Source organism: Neodiprion lecontei, chromosome 6 (genome assembly GCF_021901455.1).
Source record: "Neodiprion lecontei isolate iyNeoLeco1 chromosome 6, iyNeoLeco1.1, whole genome shotgun sequence".
Classification (NCBI taxonomy): Eukaryota; Metazoa; Arthropoda; class Insecta; order Hymenoptera; family Diprionidae; genus Neodiprion; species Neodiprion lecontei.
Window position 1 is genome coordinate 20,721,053 of NC_060265.1, and position 19,995 is coordinate 20,741,047.

At 36.1% G+C, this 19,995-nt stretch overlaps 1 protein-coding gene across 4 annotated transcripts in view; it reads left to right on the forward strand.

Annotated features, from left to right (window-relative positions):
• The window catches only part of LOC107220211 (fasciculation and elongation protein zeta-2), a 51,024-nt gene extending 31,796 nt beyond the window's left edge, over positions 1 to 19,228 (forward strand). The window contains exons 1-9 of one of the 4 annotated variants that reach the window (XM_046744453.1): positions 4,345 to 4,628; positions 7,420 to 7,672; positions 17,247 to 17,369; positions 17,568 to 17,724; positions 17,990 to 18,098; positions 18,221 to 18,483; positions 18,590 to 18,665; positions 18,750 to 18,815; positions 19,169 to 19,228. In XM_046744453.1, the coding sequence (XP_046600409.1) occupies positions 4,523 to 4,628; positions 7,420 to 7,672; positions 17,247 to 17,369; positions 17,568 to 17,724; positions 17,990 to 18,098; positions 18,221 to 18,483; positions 18,590 to 18,665; positions 18,750 to 18,815; positions 19,169 to 19,185 (1,170 nt within the window). In that variant the 5' untranslated portion in view covers positions 4,345 to 4,522 and the 3' untranslated portion in view covers positions 19,186 to 19,228. Of the gene's footprint in view, positions 1 to 4,343; positions 4,629 to 7,419; positions 7,673 to 17,246; positions 17,370 to 17,567; positions 17,725 to 17,989; positions 18,099 to 18,220; positions 18,484 to 18,564; positions 18,666 to 18,749; positions 18,816 to 19,168 lie in introns of those variants that run through there. The other 3 variants (XM_046744456.1, XM_046744454.1, XM_046744455.1) reach the window with 3 other exon arrangements.
• The last annotated feature ends 767 nt before the right edge of the window (positions 19,229 to 19,995 follow it).

Sequence of the window (19,995 nt, forward strand, 5' to 3'; positions counted from 1 at the left end):
ATCTCCAGGTTTTCTGCATGCAGCAGTTGCCGTTATTGCAGTATTATACACATAGTGAGCCGTTAGTTATGTATAATATTATCCACGTTACATACAGAAACTATCCCCGCTAATAAGTTATTCGCTAATTGTAAATCGGAACTCCGCCGATCAGCCTCGCGTTAGATTCTGTTCGCAGTTACTCCTTCTTTCTGCTTCGTAATAAAAGGCAGGTAAACGGAAGGCCACATCTTGGTCTTGCGTTATCCTGATTTCAAAATCGTACATATTACACTTATGCGTTACAATACGGGCAACGATCATACATACATTGATTACCTACAACAAATTACCGCCATATATCAATGTGGCTTCAGTCTATAATTATATTGTATGCCGCGGAAAAATGTACGCGAGCTTTTACTTATCTGGCTTGATATCGTAATTCGTATTTATCTGCATACATATAGGGTATTCTAAGTCAACTTGACTTAACCATTTCACATTCGAATCAAACTTTTTTTCTATTTTGTTATTCCGAATCTTGAGAAGATTGATTTTCCTTGGTAAAAAGTAACTTGATGTTGATTACAATCTTTTTTTGAAAACGTTGTTTAGAAATGTTTGATCAATCTTGCAAAATTAAAAATATTCTCAATATCGGTTTAACAAGTAGAAAGAGCTTTAGTACCAATATAGGTGTGACACGTGAAGAAGAATTGGTTGAAAATCTGACGTTGCATTTATTAATATGGAATGCGCCATTTCCACGATGTATCTATTAGATCCACGATAAAATCTCTGTTACAATGATGCTTGGTCGATGGCTGAGCCTCGATACCACATTCTTCGCCGTTCTCGCATTGCTTACTCATTCATCTTTCACTTTATTACTGGCAATAATAAGACTGGCAACGTAATTAAAATGTGGACAGGTATAGCAGGGGTCTAAATTGCAAACTTTATTTCGCGACGTACGGTAGTGGAAAGGCTTAAGTTTTTTATTAAACCTATCACCTATTATGACCCACTTTTTGCAATACTATACTAGATAACGTCTACTGGCTGTTTAAACAAAGTAGAAATTGATGTCAAGGTCACTTGGAAAATTTCCAAAATTTGCTATATAAAATTATGACTTGATTAGGTTGTACCGAACTAGCTTCGTCATAATTTATTCAATTATATTTGTCAAATATGCATAAAATGAAAATAAAATCGCCGATTATTAGGGGAGTTTATTAATTTGTACAATAATAAATACGAAAAGATTTTTATGGAATTAGTGAAAAATTAATTCACTCAAACGAATTTACAACGTTGGTATCTTATTACTATAACACGGAGCATCTTGATGGTAATGAATAACGCACTTATGCATCGGCGACTGTGCAGAGTGACGGTCTTCTGTCTTTATAAATAATAGAACAGCACAACGACTAAGGTCGTATAGAATTCATAGATAATTTCTGGAATTATCGTCCATCTCGATCTTTCTTCTGCGATCAGGTACAGCATTTATTCCACTCCGCTCACCTGTACGAATGATCGTGCCTGCAATGCATTATACCCATTTGTTCAGTGAACATGCCTGTCTACATATATTTCTTATCATATAATCGGTAATTGATAGGTATAAACCATACGTATGTATTAGTTTAATAACGTTTTGCCAATGATTGCAGAAATTGCCAACCTCCCCATGTGTCATACGTCCAGATTTCTTCTTCGCATACAAATTATTGGAAGGAGAATAAATCTTTACCGGAGTAGGTGGTAATTAAATTTAGTATCAAGCAGCATTTTGAAGTTGTAAAAATGTCAAAGATGCTCGACGGTGTAAAACATCACAACAAAAAATGATAAACCTACGAAAGGGCAGACGTTTGCGCCTGTAAATGTCATGTAGCGACCTTCGATGAGTTAATAATCTATAAAATAGGTTTCCAGGGAATACTTTGCTCCACGCGTTGAGTCATTACGTCGACAAGATCGTCAAGATAAAACAATAGGCCGTTAGACGTACGTACACGATTAGTATTCTAGATTGAGTAACGATCAAGTTTTTTTTAATGAAATTGTTCTCTTTTATTTGTCGAAGGTGTGGCACCTATGATTAACGATCAACGGATTTTTTCCACTTTCCATCGACGTTTTTTTTCCCATCATTCTTTTCTTCTATCGTTTAAACTATACTGCTATACGGCAGTCAACGTATACAGCAGTCCTGCACCTTGTATACATAAACATATCATATAATTATTTGTTACTTCACCACATCATTGTCGGTAGCTGATTTGCGTAATCACTACATTTAGATACAAAAATTACAACCTACATGTGAGCTAATGTAATTTTATGCATTTACATACAGTTATTGCTGTGGACAGATTAATCCTCATGTGGGTTGCAATATTATCCACATGCATTTTCAATTATGTGCACGTCAAAATCTTTCAGAAATTGTCAGAGTAAAGAAATTTTTCGTTTCAAGTTGTTCTGAAAATAATCTTGGAAGTATAGCCTTCTAAATATTCCTCAAAACCATACCTAAATATCACCTTTCCGTCGAAATACAGAAAACTAAATTCGCGCCATAGGAATTTAGCGCCTAATAGCTGCTGACTTAACATACGTACCGGTACGGCGGGTTTCTGAATATAGGCGCCATCTGCCTTGCAGCTCACCGCCGGTATAGTTCTTGTCTTACCGACAGATTTCTGACAAGTCGGCTGAGCATTACAATTTTCGGTCATTCATTTACGCTTCAGCTACATGCTGTTAGATAGAGTCGCTTATTGACTAGTTTACCGCGGTGACATTTCGGTATAACGTTGCCCCGCGATTATGATATAAACGATGCTTCCCTAATTTGGTTAAAACATAAATACAAGATGTTTCGGTAGGCGAGTCAATTATTCACGTAAATAATCCGATTAACTATTAAAAAGTGCTGATGGATAGTTCTCAGCATTCGATATCAATTTTTCGCCTCAATATGCACCCTATTCAATTATATTTCCACTCACGCAAAGCACAACTTTGGTTTAAATCAAGCTGGTAAAACCAGAAAAAATAGTTCTACTATATTGGGTGAAATTGTTTATTCATCAGAATTTAAACAATGACAGTTCTACGTATTGCGAAACGGAAAACTTCGCTAATTATAAGCGACGTTATTTACGAAACGCTGTTGCAATTTGCAAGGGTTCGAATATTTCATTTTTTGAAGTAATCGGTACATCGTAGTATAATTAACAAAATTATGCCCAATTAGCCTTCGCCTTGCGCGAACGCAATATTATGTCAGTGGTCTTCGTTCTTTAATACACTTATGCACTCTCTGTTTCTCTGCGGTATACTTATATAGAGCATAGGAAAAATATAACTGGTTTGTGTTACGCTAAGCTTTGCACGTGCAACAGCGAATGTGAAGATTTTTTAAATATTGATAAACGAAGCGGTGAATGCGAGTGGAATGGTGATAAAAGGTATAGTGTAATTTTATTTTTATAAGTAATCATTTTGAATTCACATCAAATGGTAAAAAAATCGGCCCCTTATAAAGCGAGAACTAACGTTTCAATTATAAGCGCCATAGGCAGAGCAATGAATTTATATTGGCTATTGTCTTACGTTTCATTACGTGCGCCATTCGGCGATTTAATGTAAAGGTAAACATCGTCGACAGTCATATTGCGCACGATTCAAACGAGAAAGTTTCAACCTCATTTTGAAGCGTTCTAATTATAATAATACGCATATAGAACCAGCTTTGCACGAATGAAACTCAACTCGGTGTTGACAAATGAAAAAACGAAAAATACCGTCATCAATTCTATATCTTTATTGGCCCCTCTGGGACTTTACAATTTCCCTGAATCTTAAACTCTTTTACGATCTATATTTTCAATTCTAACTTAACAGCTTTAATATTTCCAGTACCACAATGATTGACTAAACAAAAAAAGAAGATCATAAAATATTTTTAGCGAATAATATGACCGGAAAAAAACGAGAATATAAACACAAATAGAAATGAAAATGAAAAGAATACGTTGACCTGCTTGGGAAAATTAACCGGATACACAAAGATTTTTGCACGTGAAAAATGTAACGAGCACGGAAGAGAAGGGCGGGAATGTTGTCTCTTGATACCTTTCGAGGTAATCGTAAGAGTTGATGTCGGATCGAAAGATATCTACGTATAGGTATGTATAATCGGGTAATCTTTTCGCGGAGGAACAGGAGAGCGGTCGTCAGGGAGGCGATGAGAGCCCCTCCCGTTACTCGCGTCGTGTTTCTCCTGACGGTCGGCATGGTAACGTCGAATCATCTGCCCCCCACTCCTCGCTCCAACATTCTCTTCCCCTCCTTGATTCAGTCGCCCTCCGAACGTCGGAGGAGCAGGATTGATACGGTCGTCGCGTAGGCTTCTTCTCCTCGTCCCTGTGAAAAAAAATACAACCTTACTTCAAGCTGAAGTGATTGTGTCTCTACCGGTGGCTTATCTCCCTGTCCGAACTGTGCCAAGTGGTTTATCATGAGGGACATGGCTGGTAAAATGGCCGAATTAAAGTTTGAAGCACCCCTGGCTCGCTTCGAAGAGGAGGAGACGTCCAGCCTCAAGAATATCAACTTGCTGACAGGTGCGGAATGGTCAATTTTATTTTTTCTCTCCTGCCTCGACCCTTTTCATTCCCCCCCTCCCCCCTCCTCCGCGTGTAAAGCGGCTGCTGACTGAGCTGAGCGGGTATTTGTTATTGTTCGCACTTTGCGTTGTTGGTTTGTGCTGAAGAATGAACTCCGTTTCATATGAGGCGGTAAAAAATCTCCTCGCGATCGGCTTTTGTTTCTTTATTTCAATCGCTTGAAGCTAGCCGCGAATCGCTATCCCCTCGACATAACATTCCCCGAAATGGACCGAAGTATTTATGAACAGCGACGATGCTGGTAGCTGGAATGAGGAAAGAAAGAGTGGAGAGAATGTTGAAAAGGATATCTTTTCGTCGCGAGAAAAGGATAAACGCGGTAGGGATGCGCCAAGTGATTCGGGGTCGAGAAGGGCCGAGATTCGAGCACACATCCACCTTTCGGAAAACCTTTTTAAAACAAAGTATGATCGGTCCGTGCCGCAGGTGCCGGCAGGTTGGCAGCGGCTACCTTGAGGCGCGCGATTTCGGTGAATTTCTTTAACATTTTTACGTTATGGTTACCCGCAGATGTGATCAGGGAGAATTTTACCGAATTTAAATACGATCTTCTTACGTTTATTTGCTTACTTTGTTATTTTTATTGTTGGACGAATACCTCCGTGAACTGACGGAGAAAAGTAACTAGTAGACGTGAAGATTTCACGAGACTGAAGTTAGCAACGTTGGTTAACGTATGAAAAACAAAACATTGCAAAGAAAATCTGTGGTGTCTGATGAGAATGACTTGAAATAGTTTCATTGCGGCTTACATGCGAACTGAATTTCGGAGAATTTTAAAATTGCGAAATCGCAATTTTTCGTTATAGAAAACGCGACGTCACATTAAGGTTACGAATTCGACCGCCTCGTGAAGTTTTCTGAACACACCCGATGGACACAAATTTGGGAAACGTCGAAATCCTTGGGAAAGTTGGAAAAAAATATGGAGATCAAAGCGAGGAATTCATTTTAATAATAATAATGATATTTATTGCGTTAGTAGGACAATTCCTTCTTATACACATAAGACAAGCAAACAGAACGAACCAACGGTCGCAATGATAAGATGCGGAAATATACACATAGAAGAATAGCATGATAGATAGGAAAGTTGAAAATAGAATAATAAAGTAGAACTGAAGACAAAAATATAATACGAAATTAAAAATAAATAAAACGACAGTAAAATGAATAAGATGTGCAAAATAAATGAAGTAAATAATATTGGCAAAAGTACGAGTACAATAAATAAATGAAATAAATACTGTGTATAGCGTAGAAAATTAATTATCTAGAAATTAAAGACATCAAATTCATAATTGCATCAAAGTATTTTTTATTACTACATCAATTGCGGAAGAATACAGTTTCCACTTTTGCTTCTATATAAAAAAGAATCAGAGAATAACCTGTGATAAAATTTTCGTTCCAGATTTTGTCGATCCACACCCTGTCAACTGAAACTTTTTATGTGAAATAATTTGCGAAACTCCGAGGTTTCGAATTATCTTGTTATACATGACCTGCATCCATAGTCAACACCATCCACTTATCCGCTGCTTATCTTACAGCCACGTAAATTGAAAAAAATTTCATGTACACGATACACAAATTCTATGGTAATTTATTCGTCCACGTTTGTTAATCACTGCGTCCGCTTACATCGTGTCACCGCAACAGCTATTTTTCACTTCTTCACTACAAATAGAGCGAAATTATCGGTTATATATCTACACACACGTGTACACCTAGTTACACCAGCCCGATGAAGACAAAGAGATGAGTCGCCTTTTTGATTGTATGTACCGGACAGCTGAAAAATGAGGCAATTGAAGGGGGCGACTCATTCATTCCCCGCAGCAATTGCAGCAGCTGCAGCAGCAGCAGTAGCAACACCACTAGAAGCAGTTTAAAAAAGAATGAGAAAAATTTCGTTACAATTAACGGTACTTCGAAATTGCGAGCATGATCAAAAATAACAGTAACGCACGATAACTTTTCTAGCTACAGCTGAAAAACTAATTTTCATTTTCGTTTGGTTATGAATAAAAAAAAAAAAAAAAAAAAAAAAATAGGTAGATACTGTGCAGCAGTAACCTGCACACACCTACGAATATCTCTCGTCGTATGTCACACTAAAGTAAAACTAAAGAGCTTGACCTATTCATAGCCACTATTGTGGGTCACGGTGAGGAGAGCTGAAACTGGGGATGTAAATCTTATAGTATATCCGTTGAATACACGCGCCTGTGAATGGAACCGCGTATTTTTTCTCGGCCGCCTTCCCTCGGGTTATCGCCGCTTATCGCAGGGCAAACGACTACGCATCCTCTCCGGTAGTCTAGCGTGTAGATATAAGGTACGTACGTACTTACGCATGCTGCCTCTGCATGCAGGCTGCAGCTTAAATGCCGCCGCCGCCTGTTTGTGAGAACCGGACGGCGCGAGCCGAACACATTAACCTTTCGTTCCTGCTCCCGTTTAATCTACGCCTTTAGTGTCAACGCCTACTAATCGTCGTCGTAGCGATAAACCCTTCCTAATGTAAATCCCCAACTTGTCAGGCATGCCCTGCCGTTAAATATAATATAGAGATGAGATCAAGACTTCAATGAGAAGACAGATTCATTGAATTCGTGTGTAGAATATGTGTAATAATGCACGACGGTCAACGACGATTCCATCCATGCTCACCTAAAGTTTCACCTAAGTTTCACATGAATGTCACTTTCTTCTTATATTGCAGAGCAACTATTGGACGCGAGTCTTGAGGCGAATTTTGGCGAAAATCGTAACGCCAACGAGACCGGAACCACCCGTGGCAACGGTGTTGATATTCTCCAGGAAGGAACGTTCAGTCCGTTCAGCGGCAGTCTCGAGGATCTCGTTAATACATTCGACGAAAAAATCACATCGTGCTTTCGAGATTACGGCACCGATGTCGAGTCCCTCGCCCCGGTCCAAGTACGAACGCAAGAGGAGATCATGAACGAATGCCAGTAAGTAAAAAAACTTGCAATTTTATCCTATCGCATCATAAAACATCATGCAACACGTTCATCGTCACATCAAGGTGTTCTCTCGATTCTTTTATCCAAAATCTTTTTTCTGAGAAACCCAATTTTTTTTTCACTTTCTCTTATCGCTCTAATCTGTGTACAATATGAGTCAGTGAGTCAAATGTGCGAGGGTGGATCCTACAACGGATGACTTCATTGCAATAGCTAAGCCACACCGATCGTAAAATTCGCGTGCCAATATGGAATTTATATAATAAACTATAATACTCATATTGTGTACATATTTACTCATATATATATAGATATACATATATATATATATATATATACACATACGCTATATTAGGCGAGAAATGATCTACTCCAAAAAACTCGGTAAAGACGATGTATACATACATATATATATATATATATATTATACAACCTGTCCATTTGGAATTAAAATATTTATACGATGCGAATTATTCCTCCTGATGTTTCGCAGCTGTAAACAAGGTGCGATATTTTTTTCCGTTTATGTTATGATAATGATAGTCGCGGACTTGATGTTGTCGGGTTTAAAATGGGGTTAAAATTAAAATCGATGGTATACCGATAGACTTTGGTAATGAACAATATTTTCTAAAGTGTTACGCATCGCTAATCTCGCCCCTGCGTAATGCGATAATGCAAACCGTGTATGCGGACATTATTCACTCGACTGTACGGGCTTCGGCTTACAATCAGGCTAGCTATGTACGCGTGTTTATACATACACCGTGTTGCATACACTTCACTCAGTACATAGGACAAAATCTATTCTTTATATGTGTATACATACATACATATGTATACGCAAAAAGATATTTTACGGCTTGTTGCGTTCCACCTGCAACCTTCCTGCTCATCTTTTTCCTGCCTGGCTAGTCAGTCGGCCGTATTATGTTATTATATAATACCTACAATATCTGTTGTATATCAGTCGGTTGTATACATTACATGTATACCTAAGTTCTATCTAGGGATTGGTGAAAAATAACATACTTCAACAGCTGGTGTATATATATATATATCCTTTTTGCATTTAGCTCTCACTAGCATTGTCGGTGTTATCTTTGATGTTGGCTGATTAATAATTGGGGCACATGATAATCGCGAATTTTCTTATACGCTTTCTTCTCGTGCTTGCTACGCGTGCAGCTTGGAAGTATCTATTATTAACGTGTATACATGTACATAGTATGTACGTAAATACATGCGGGTAATTCCACGCGAAATCTATCAATTTTTTAACCCTCGTCGTTTTTAATTGTGTCAAAACTTTTTAAAGTAATAGTAACATTCTTAAAAGCTTCAATTTATTTATTTATTTATCTTGATTTGACTTGTTAAATCACATTGAAAAAATTTGACGGGACTTCAACTTGATTCTCATAAAGTGGAAAATGTTTTCCAATTTTTTTGCAACTTTGTAAACGTCAAGCACTGGTTTTTACCAATCGAATATATTCCGAGTGCTCGAAAAATAGAGAAGAAAAATTGTTCCATTGTGGTAACAATCTTAGAATAAGGGATTTCAAAAAACGTGGAACTTTAAGGTTTGAATATTTGTAATTTAAAAGTGATTCCGTAAACACGATGAAATGTAAATAAATTGGAGGTTTAGAGATATTACTATTGTCTCAAATAATGTTCCAAAGAAATTGAAAACGATGGGTGTTTAAATCAGTGGATTTCATACGGGATATATGCGTCCTATATATAACTTAAAAAATAAAATGCAATTGTTTATCGGGTACACCGAACTACAGAAAAGAAAGCATAATAAAATTAAGTCGATTCAATCTGTAAATCAAGTTCTCGTCAATGATAATATATACAGTTGTATTATACATCAGTTGTTGAGATAAAATACTATGTATATCCTATTTATATTATAGGTATATAAAAGTTGGATATCAATTACTTTTCATTCCTGTTTTAATACAATCGGACTTTTCTTTCCATCCCATGTTCCCAGGGGGGCTTAGCGTGACAAGATTTATAATACAATTATGAAAGAATGATTTATAACTCGGTGCAGTCGTATAAAATAATCACAGCGTGACGCGGATGATTTAAAAATGGACGGTATAAAGCCGATGACGTTTATCCAATATCTTAAATCGGCTGAATAAATTAAGTTGCATTTCAAGATTAAGGATATGCTATAGTTAGTTCTTACCGACTGCGTTGAATCTCTTCTATTTTGACTATTGACAGAGGTTGTGCATCGTAATGTAGAAAAAGGCATAACAGTCGTATTCTACATGCAATTCTGAACAAAAACTCACCACTAAATTTTCATTTTACACCGAGATAAGGAAATGATATGAAAAATAAGTGATCTCGGTCACGGTTTCGTTTTTTTAGTGAGTGTTTATAATTTAAAATAAAAAATTCTTCTTCGTTACAAATTTCTGAATTTCAGTTAATGCTAAAATTGTAAAATGATGATGTTTCGTAAAAATGCATCCTCCTGTAAACTCTGCGTTACCATACGAGATACGGTATTCCAAACTGCAACGTGCAGTTTGGACTCTGAAACTCGACACGATTAGAATGCCGGGGGAACTTCGTTGTGCGGCTAAAAGAAACTGTGAGCTCTCCTTGTTAGAGGCGAAAGCATTCTCGTATTTGAATAGTCACGTTGCGCGTATAAATAAGTAACTAACCACACCAATTCTATGGTATAGCAGGCAGCCGTTCTTCTTTCTCAGAGTATTCTTACACTGGCATTGGGATATAGTCGTCGGATTTTCCGATGAGTGGGATCCGTCTTTCCAATGACGAATTTCCCTTAAAAAACGAACGAGTACGTAACACCATATAAGAGGAAAATTGGAAAACTAAAAGAAATATTAAGGAATTTACAACGAATGGATTGCATGGAAAATTAGGGAAATATGTATCAAGAAATTAATATGTTCGTCACTCAGAGTTAAGAAGTAAAAAAAAATAATTTTCGTTTCGTCTGATATTTTTACACGAGTTTATAATTGTACCGGTGTCGTTATAATTATACAGAACGTAATTCATTTATTTATTTATTTTTTATTTACTGCGTGGAGAATTTGAAATTCAAAAAAAATAATTTATCAGTTTCCTTCACCGAACATGAATATTCTTCAAAATTAAGGAAATGAATATACAATAATAGGAAATATTTCCACCGGATTTTCGTCGTGATAATTTCACTTCCGTTTCGGTTTTTCCAATGAACCTCGTCGGAAATGACTCCGGGTAATATGATTTATTAAATCGTATTTCTACTTTGATTTAGCGTTAAGGAAACGGAGGTATTTTCTTTGGTACGTTAGACCGGACATCAAAGAATTTCAGTTACATGAGTATGTATATTATCCTGTAAATAGACTCGCAGAATAATTCTCAGCAACCGCAGGCTCTGCGAATTCGTACAACGCGTATGACACATTTTATGCTTTACTGCATTTTTGGTTTGAAATATATTTGCGAATATAACGAAACCTCTAGTACATATATCATAAAGGTTTCGATACATTGTCAATTTACAGCTTAGATGAAACAAAATTTGTGGGCGTGTGTATCGAGTAAATATTCGTCTCACCCAAAGAATACTTTTTTCGGAGCGGAAACGTAGTTAAATAATTGACTTTCCATCACTGATCCGAGACGCCAGAAATAATCACAGAAGTTAATCGAGTATTGCGGTATATTTATCATTTGTAACTGAGTTGAGACGAGTTCGTTTTACGCTTAGGAGATGAAAATTGTCTACCATGCACAATTTAGACTGTTTAAAATTGGGAAATCGTTTTTTTTTTCTTCACTGAAACGAGGTCTAAACATTTATTCTCGTTGTACTATAAATCCTGCAAAAGTATAGAATTTTCGGCTCAAGTTCAACAGCTGCATGTGATTTTCTCCTATACAAATAACATGTCAAAAAACATATATTTCAGTAAATACGGTTTTATATCACGAACATAATCTTGTAGAAAATTGAATTATCTTCAGAGATTACAATAGCTTTTTTTACGTAGGCGTAACTAGAGGATAGATGGCATTAAAATCGGCAATTTTTGTCACATTTTATTCAAAATGACGGACTAAAGCCAACTTCCCAAAAACACTGATGGTCAGACCTTCTCCCAGCGGAAGAAGTTTTCTCATCTGCTGAAACGTGGACCTAAATACCTATAATATCCAACGATGTGAGGCACACGCGTACCTACATGAGTAAATTATACCTTTACACCGCGGTTTATCTGACCATATTTGCAATTCGTTGTCCAGCTTTCTCTGACCGGTTTATTAAACACTGTGCACTTCGCTCCCGCGCTCCGTCGCATCGGGAAGAAATGCATTGCGGTCATAATATATAAACTTGACGTTACGCAATTATTCGCTGAACGAAAATTGATATCTATCAATCTTCCATGCGTTTGAAGTTAAAGTATCAAGAGACTCTGCCTAGTCTCGAGCCAAGCACATTGGAAGAAAAGGGAATTACTTTAACGCAACGAAACGTGGAAAAAAATATCACAATTTTCAAACTTCGGAGTATTTTTCAAGAAGATCAATTCAATTTCTGTACCGAATTTCAGTCAATCCTGTAATATTGCTGCACTAAAGGACCTTGTTTCGATGAAGATGCATCGTTACAATAACGCTACACGAGCTTCAACCTTTTAACTTCGTACACCCTATATAATATTTCGTAAATGTCTATATTTATATTTACATATCCATAGTATTTTACGGAAATGTTTCGCGTTACAGTTATAATTATGACTGTTTGAGCTGTAATGTGGCGCGGTAAGCGAAACGTACCTACGTCGCACGCATAATATCGTGGCACGATACTTATATTGGGTACGCTAATTGCCGAGCCCCGAAGAAGCCAAGCCGGACAAACTTGGGCAGGCATGTACACAAGGATTAGGCAATGCAGAGCTGAAGTTAACCAGCGAGTCGCTTAAGTGCAGGAACTTGTTCACTACGCGTTTCGTCATGCCATTTTTTCCTGTTTCTTTTTTCTGATTATTTCTCGTATTTCTCGTAAAAAGATTACTTTTCTATGTTCGAGACATTTGACTTTATTTAAAAGAAGGAAATACAAACTAACTCTAATTTCAGTATAACGAAATGCGTTTCATTCGATCCAGCTGCCAAACACTTTTGACAAAAATGATTGTTCGAAATTATTTTACGTATTATATTTGGTAGTAATTCTAATAATTCATTTTTCTGTACGTGTAAAGAACGAATATTCGAATTTCTTCACAAACGCAGTTTAAATTTCACCTTTTTATAGCAAAGAACTTACCAGGGAATCATTTTTTTCGGATTTCAAGACCGTCATTCGAGTCTCATTTCAATTATCGTTTATAGGAATTAATTTTCGAAATTAACCTCTATCTTATCATCGGAAGAGTTTTTGACCCAACAAAAATCTGCCCTCTCCACAAATGGATAATATTTTTACTTTATTCAGCGACCAATTTTACGACTTGACAGTAATACATATATTCCCTTAATTATCCCAACATTTCGTTCGTTTAATTCCAATGTCAACACGAACTAGATTCGTAAAAGGTTTCGATTCAAACCATAATCTTAATAATTATCAAAAATTGTTCTGAAATAAAAGAAAGTAATTGAATGTATTTCTTTTTTTCAAACAAAAATGCTGTGCATGGAAACTGATCGTCAGCCTTGGGTTCATTATTTATTACATTTTCACTCAATTAATTCAATCATACTCTATCCTTTGTCGTACTTCTGCGGGTTGTCTCGCTGTACTCTCCGGTTAGTTTTTCTCCTGCATATCGAGCGATGAGCCAGCCACCCCCTTTCATACCCGTAGGTCAATAAAATCACGCACGCGCGGTCAGAACCGCCCTTATGACACCGACACCGTTTCTTCAAACTCGGGGCTCCTCCCGGAATTACGACGTTCGTTAAATGCAAGACAAAAACAAACCGAAAATAGAAATTTAAAGGAATGAAGCAGGTTCTTTGTTAATAAATCGATACGTATATTATTTATTGAAAATGTAAATATATCGCAGTTTTATTCAACAGACTCAGGTTAGATATAGACAGATGTACAGAGTTGAGAAATTTTTCGCCCATCTTTGCTGACGCTGCAGATTCTTATTGAGAATCTTACGTATGTCTGTACACTTGACGTCATTTCCGGCTATTCACGTACAGACATACACGTATATGCGTGTGATGACCAAAGACACGTCCTCGCGGATTCCATTGTCAGGAAGGAAGTCTTAAAGTCCTGCGTGTGCCACGCGTGGGATTTTCATACAATTATATCCTGTCGAGTCTCATTACGTCAGCTCAGCTACTAGTTTATATGTTTATGTTTATTTTTTTCATTCATTTCTCACACTCGGTATCGTGGTGACCGCAGAATATCGTATTCAACATCAGTCACACGCTATAATAATACGAGGACCACGGAGTGAGTGAGACGTCATGACACTCGTACTCTGGATCTTCTGCAGACATTATTATATGAGGTCATCGTTTTGTGGTCGATGTTTTAACCTCACAAGTGGACTGAATTGACTCGAATTCTGACGTGGCGTTGTATATAGGTATACGTACAATGTTGCATGTATAGTTATTATGGTATACCGCGGTATATCAGTTGTTTTTCTGGTGGGTGGAAAAAACTTATTTAGGTCGACATATGCTGTAAAAATTTATGAACGAGGCGGCGAAAATTTTTTAAGATTATCGTGTGAAAAATTACAATATGGAATAGAATGACTAAAAATATAGCAAGCTAATATTGGACCTTTCTACATTTTGACTACGAGATATTTTGACTCTTATTTTAAATTTCTACAAAATAGATTCTCGCCCCGCTTCTGAAAATTCGATTCAGATATGACTCTTCTACTTTTTAATCTTTCTACATTTTTACTACCACACAAAATTTTTGAGAGAGAAAAATTTTATCATCGTTATATTATCCAGCCTTATCAAGTTGAATATTCCTCTTTTGTTTTGATCTTGGTCTACTATTAATCTGATACACCTATTCTATTCTTATAGAATACTTTTTTTTCTAACAGAAAATCGTGCACATTTACGTCGTAATCCAGCCTTTCGACATAAACATTATTATACCTAGGTACGTGCATCACGCTCTGCGACAATGTAGATAAGCATCAATGGTCGATACTGTATTATATTGTACCAGGTTTGGTACCATTGCTGCAAGATTCTATTTTTACTAACTGCAGGTACAGAAGAAATAATCGTAGTTGAAAAATATAGTCCTCTTTCCGTAATCTAAATCGCTCAAATCGTACAAATGGTATTACTTTTCATATTTTTCTTTCATTTTTTTAAAATTCTTGACAGACGTTTGAATGAAATATAATATTTTTCGAAAATTATTATACATATACATTTGTAGAAAAGAAGTTTAGCTTACTCGTCCAAATTTGATTGCAAATATTATTACACCTATATGAGGTAAATTTAAAATCAATACATCTTGAAAATACTAAAAAAAAAAATTCGTACGAACATTAATTCGAATATAATAGCACGTGCAAATTGTTAGCAAGCAAAATGTAATAATGTTGTGTCAATTTTTTTTTCTCATTATTGTAATAAATGAAATATTTTCGAGTGCCAATACCGCTCAGTCTCTAATTCTAGTGTTTTTCTCTTATTCGTGATGTATGTTGGCCTGGAATACATCTACGTATATGTATGACAATTTAAAATTCGGTATCGGTTCAAACGGTCCGGAGGTCAAGTTGTTTACGTAAAGAGCTGTGTGTGCCCAAGACCTAAGTCACTTACTTCCAACTGATTGCAATATCACATGTTCGGTAGAATTTTCTTTTTTACAGAAACAGGAAACTAGAGAGCTGCCGTTGCGTTAAGTAAATATCAGAGAACTGAGTATAACTGCGCAATAATCATAGTACAGGGAAAATCTTAAATCTGCCGCTATCTACAAACCCATCGGAATATGTTACTTACTTAAATAAACAAGACCGTCGCTTGAAAGTTACATAGAAGAGTTAGTTCCGCTTGATAAATACAACTCGAATTGCATTTATGGAACACATTATTTAATGAACTACTAATCTAGTTGAAAAATTCGTATATCAATGAAATAGTAGAATAATTTAACGTGTAGTCAAGTCGATGAGTTTATTTGAAAAATCCTTTCCCAAAATTGTTGACTTTTTACGATTAGATTGTTTTGTTCGAATTTTCTCAGAATCATTTCTGTTACATACTAGAGGTGTTGTTTCATTCGCATTGACTGTATCATTGGCTCAGATAACATTGCTGGAGATTAGTTTAGACAGTTTTTTTCTCCTCTCTTCTAACTTCCGATTTGGGCTTTTGGACCTAGCATGACATTCTTACCGTAATCACTTTAAGGATCTTATAAATTCAAGGCTCTGTGACTGCGGTCTCTGGTGAAGGGCTCTCGTGCGTTGCGGCTAGGCTGACAAATGTTGCGTGCTCACGATCGGAGTTATCATTTATCATATTAAAAAAGAGAACGAGAAAAACACCCACCGGGATCATATGCCAGATGTAGATATAATGTTATTTTCTCTTCGTGTTTGTTCAGTGTCTCCTGACGCTCTGCTCGCGACATTATACGACTTTGATGACTGTAAAAACATTTTCTCACCGAGACCTTGGCTTCGCGCGAGATGATTATGATAATGATAATGACGAGGTGAGCACGGAGCGTTTCGAACAGAGGTTATTAATCGCCAGATTCAAAGAGACGGAACATTAATGAATTTTGCACGTTTCATATCGTCGACAACTGCGTGGAAGAAAATATTGTGATAAAGTTTTTGTACTTGATTTGTAATTTTTCATTCGAAAAATTGAAATTAGTAAAAACTAGTTTTCAGTCAAGTGGTGTACAGCAGCACGGTCAAGAAACGCGTATCGTAACTGTTTCTTTTCCATGCCCATATTGGTAATAAGTGTCTTGCGAGAATTACGTCATTTATTCATTCATTCGCTGTATGCCAACGATGACTCATTGACGATGGCAGAGGCTTACTTCCTTCGGTTAAATACTTATTCAAATAAGTTGTATTCTGATACACTTTGCGGATGAATTGTTTTTTCCCTATATCCATGCAGTGACGCGATTTCAGCATAATTACGCGGGATCGTGAATTATCAGAATTCGCATTACATAATGGGTTTATTTTCTCTAATTGTAAGTGAAATTATTGTGTCCAGTAATACCATATGTTCCCTTAAGTGGAATTATGATGAACCTCCGCTTTCGAGGTTTATTTTTCCTTTCTTCATTGGGTTTTCTTTGAAAATGCGATTTCGTAGCATTAAAGATGTTGATAAAATACCAATCGAGTGACATTGAAGTTTGAATTAATTTGATGATATGTATTTAGAAATGAGTTTACAAATTTTATACTTGTATAATACACGTATAACTATCGTAACCATTGGACTAATAATTTTGTCTATCGTAGAATATTAATTTATGATTTTATTCATTTTTCAGAATGTGGTGGACAATCACCGGAAATTTTGGAAACATTTTGCCAATTGATTGGAGTAAATCTTATGCAAGAAAACTGCACATGCCTGCATTAAATCTAAACGAGGCACCTGTTTCACTTGAGAGGTAAATGAAAAAGAAAATTTCCAAAAAAACATCTCTCCTTTGTCATTGTCATCGCGGTGTCAACACCAGTACTACCTATTCTTAATATCATTCTTTGTGTCGTCATTTTCATTGTTACAAGTGATGTTTTACCCATAAAGTCATTCTTTTCTATTTAATAAATGATTTTCAATCAATTGTCGTATTTATTTGTTACAGACAGGAGCTTGAGGACTTGAGCAGCGAAGACGAGGCTGTAGCCACAGATCTGGATATGCATGCCTTGATTTTATCTAGTAGCACTGACACGCACAGCCCTGAGGAGCCACTAAAAACTGCAGAAGAAGTTCTCAGAGAAATCGATGACATCATGCAGGTATTTGCATTAATAATATTCAATCAGACAGTATGTCACGTGTACCTATGAGTTTTTCAAGTACTTTATGAATGTCCGATGGATTCAATGTGTAGAATTATGCTGACTGAATGTAATAACAACTCGTTCTGCTCTTTTTAAATCATATTATTTATTCAGAGTAATTTTAGTCAGGAACTTTCTTAACTGGCGCTTATATCTTAATCATTTTTCTTCAACGTTGTAATTGCAAGATATAACTAATTTTTAATATTCCGCATTGCAGGAAAGTCCGTCAATGGAACGGTCTGCTGACTCCGAAGGATCTTTACTGGATGTGGATGAAACTTTGGAAAGAAGTAAGGAGGTTCTAGGATCACCACTCTACGAAGAAAGTAATAAGATCAAGACTTCTTAACTTGCATACTAATATCGCCTTGTCTTCATTTGTATCAAAACATTTATGTTTACACGGTCTTGATTGTAGTTGGAATTTCATGTTGACAATTGATTTCAGAACTGCGTCAGCTGTCAACTGGCCAATTAACAGAGCTTCTCGGTGAAATGGAATCCTTGGTCGGAGCGCTCAGCGAAACTTTAATAGCTGAGTTGGCATTGAGAGATGAGTTGGAGTATGAAAAGGAGCTTAAAAATCAATTTATTTCATTGCTTCTCGCTGTTCAAAATCGGCGTAGACATCACCACGTGACAAAGAAGAGAAACCAAATACAAAATAGTAATAGTCCTTTGCCGCAGCATAGATCCATACAAGATTCCAAGGTAGCCATCTTAGATTTACGAGCAAAGTCTGATTAGTACTTTGTCAATCTTGTTAGACCTATGAAATACGTTTCTAATCAGACAAAAATATATTGAAAATTTACAGTATTTGACAACAGTGATACCTTATCACATGGATAGTGGCCCACCTGATAATCAAGCTTTACAAGTCCTCATTAAGAGTAAGTTTTACAAGTTCTAGGTAACAAGTACCAACAATTACTTAATAACTTCATTCGAAATTAATAATGTGTTTTTGTTTTCAGTATTAAAGGCTATTAATGAGGATAGTCCAACGGTGCCCACATTATTAACGGACTACATATTGAAAGGTGGGTTGATTTCTTTAACCTTGTCTTGAATCCGTGCGAGATAAATACTTGTATATTTCGCGGTCCAGTTATTAACATGAGGTTGAAGTTCGTAACGTTATTCAGGCGATGAATTTTTAAAAAAACTTGGAATACAACTTCAGGATTGTCTGAAAATAAGTAAACCGTAATAAACCAAATTGTAATCATATCAAGTTATCAGTGATAAGCAATTGCGGGTGAAATATTAGCTGACTTTTGTAAGTATTTATGAATACAGCCTCTATGAATATTCATTGTTGGTATATAAGTTCTCGCAACGTACCTACTTTCTGTAAGAGATGTTGAAGATTTTCAACATAATTATGTTTCAGTTCTGTGCCCCACCTAGTGATCCACTAGTACATATTCTCCGACGTGACATCGCTGTGCTACGTATAAAGAAGAAAAGATTTATTAAGATGCAAATTGCTCCTCTCTTCTTGCCATTGTGCTTTCAGCCATTGTTGTGCTGTGTGTTTAAAATTTAGGACAGTATATAATATAGAATAACAGGTACAGCTACGAATATAGCACTACAATAAATCTTATAGAAATGAGCTCTCATTGAGATTTCTCTGTATTTATAACTCGACGCGAGAAGGCAAAAATCAATGTAATGCCATCCGTAAGGTAATTGGACTCGTATTTGCACTACGAGAACTCGTTGGGCATTTTGCGGTGAAGTTTGAAAAATTGTTGTACAAGAAATTAAATAACTATAAAAATGGATAAAAAATATTATCTCTAATAGTGAATGTAGCTAATACAGCTTTAACCGTATATTGATTATGTTAATGATCTATTGTGACAAGATCGGAATTAGATAAGCTCTCTAAATACTCTTTTCTAGTCTATTAATTTATATTATGTATATGTAAATGTATATTTCTTCAGTTTATACAATCACTGCACTAGGATTACCCTTGCCACGTTTTATGGTGCGCTTGTGTAATTTGTATATTATTAACCTTACGTTTTACTCTATTTGCGACAAGTTGTGAGTGTTTCTAATTTCTTGGCAATTATTTATGTACATGTATGTGTGTATATGTATATGTATACTTATGCATGTGTATATAAATACATACATATATATATATATACATATACATGTGTATATACATATATACACATGTTTAAAACTAGATTTTTACAATAA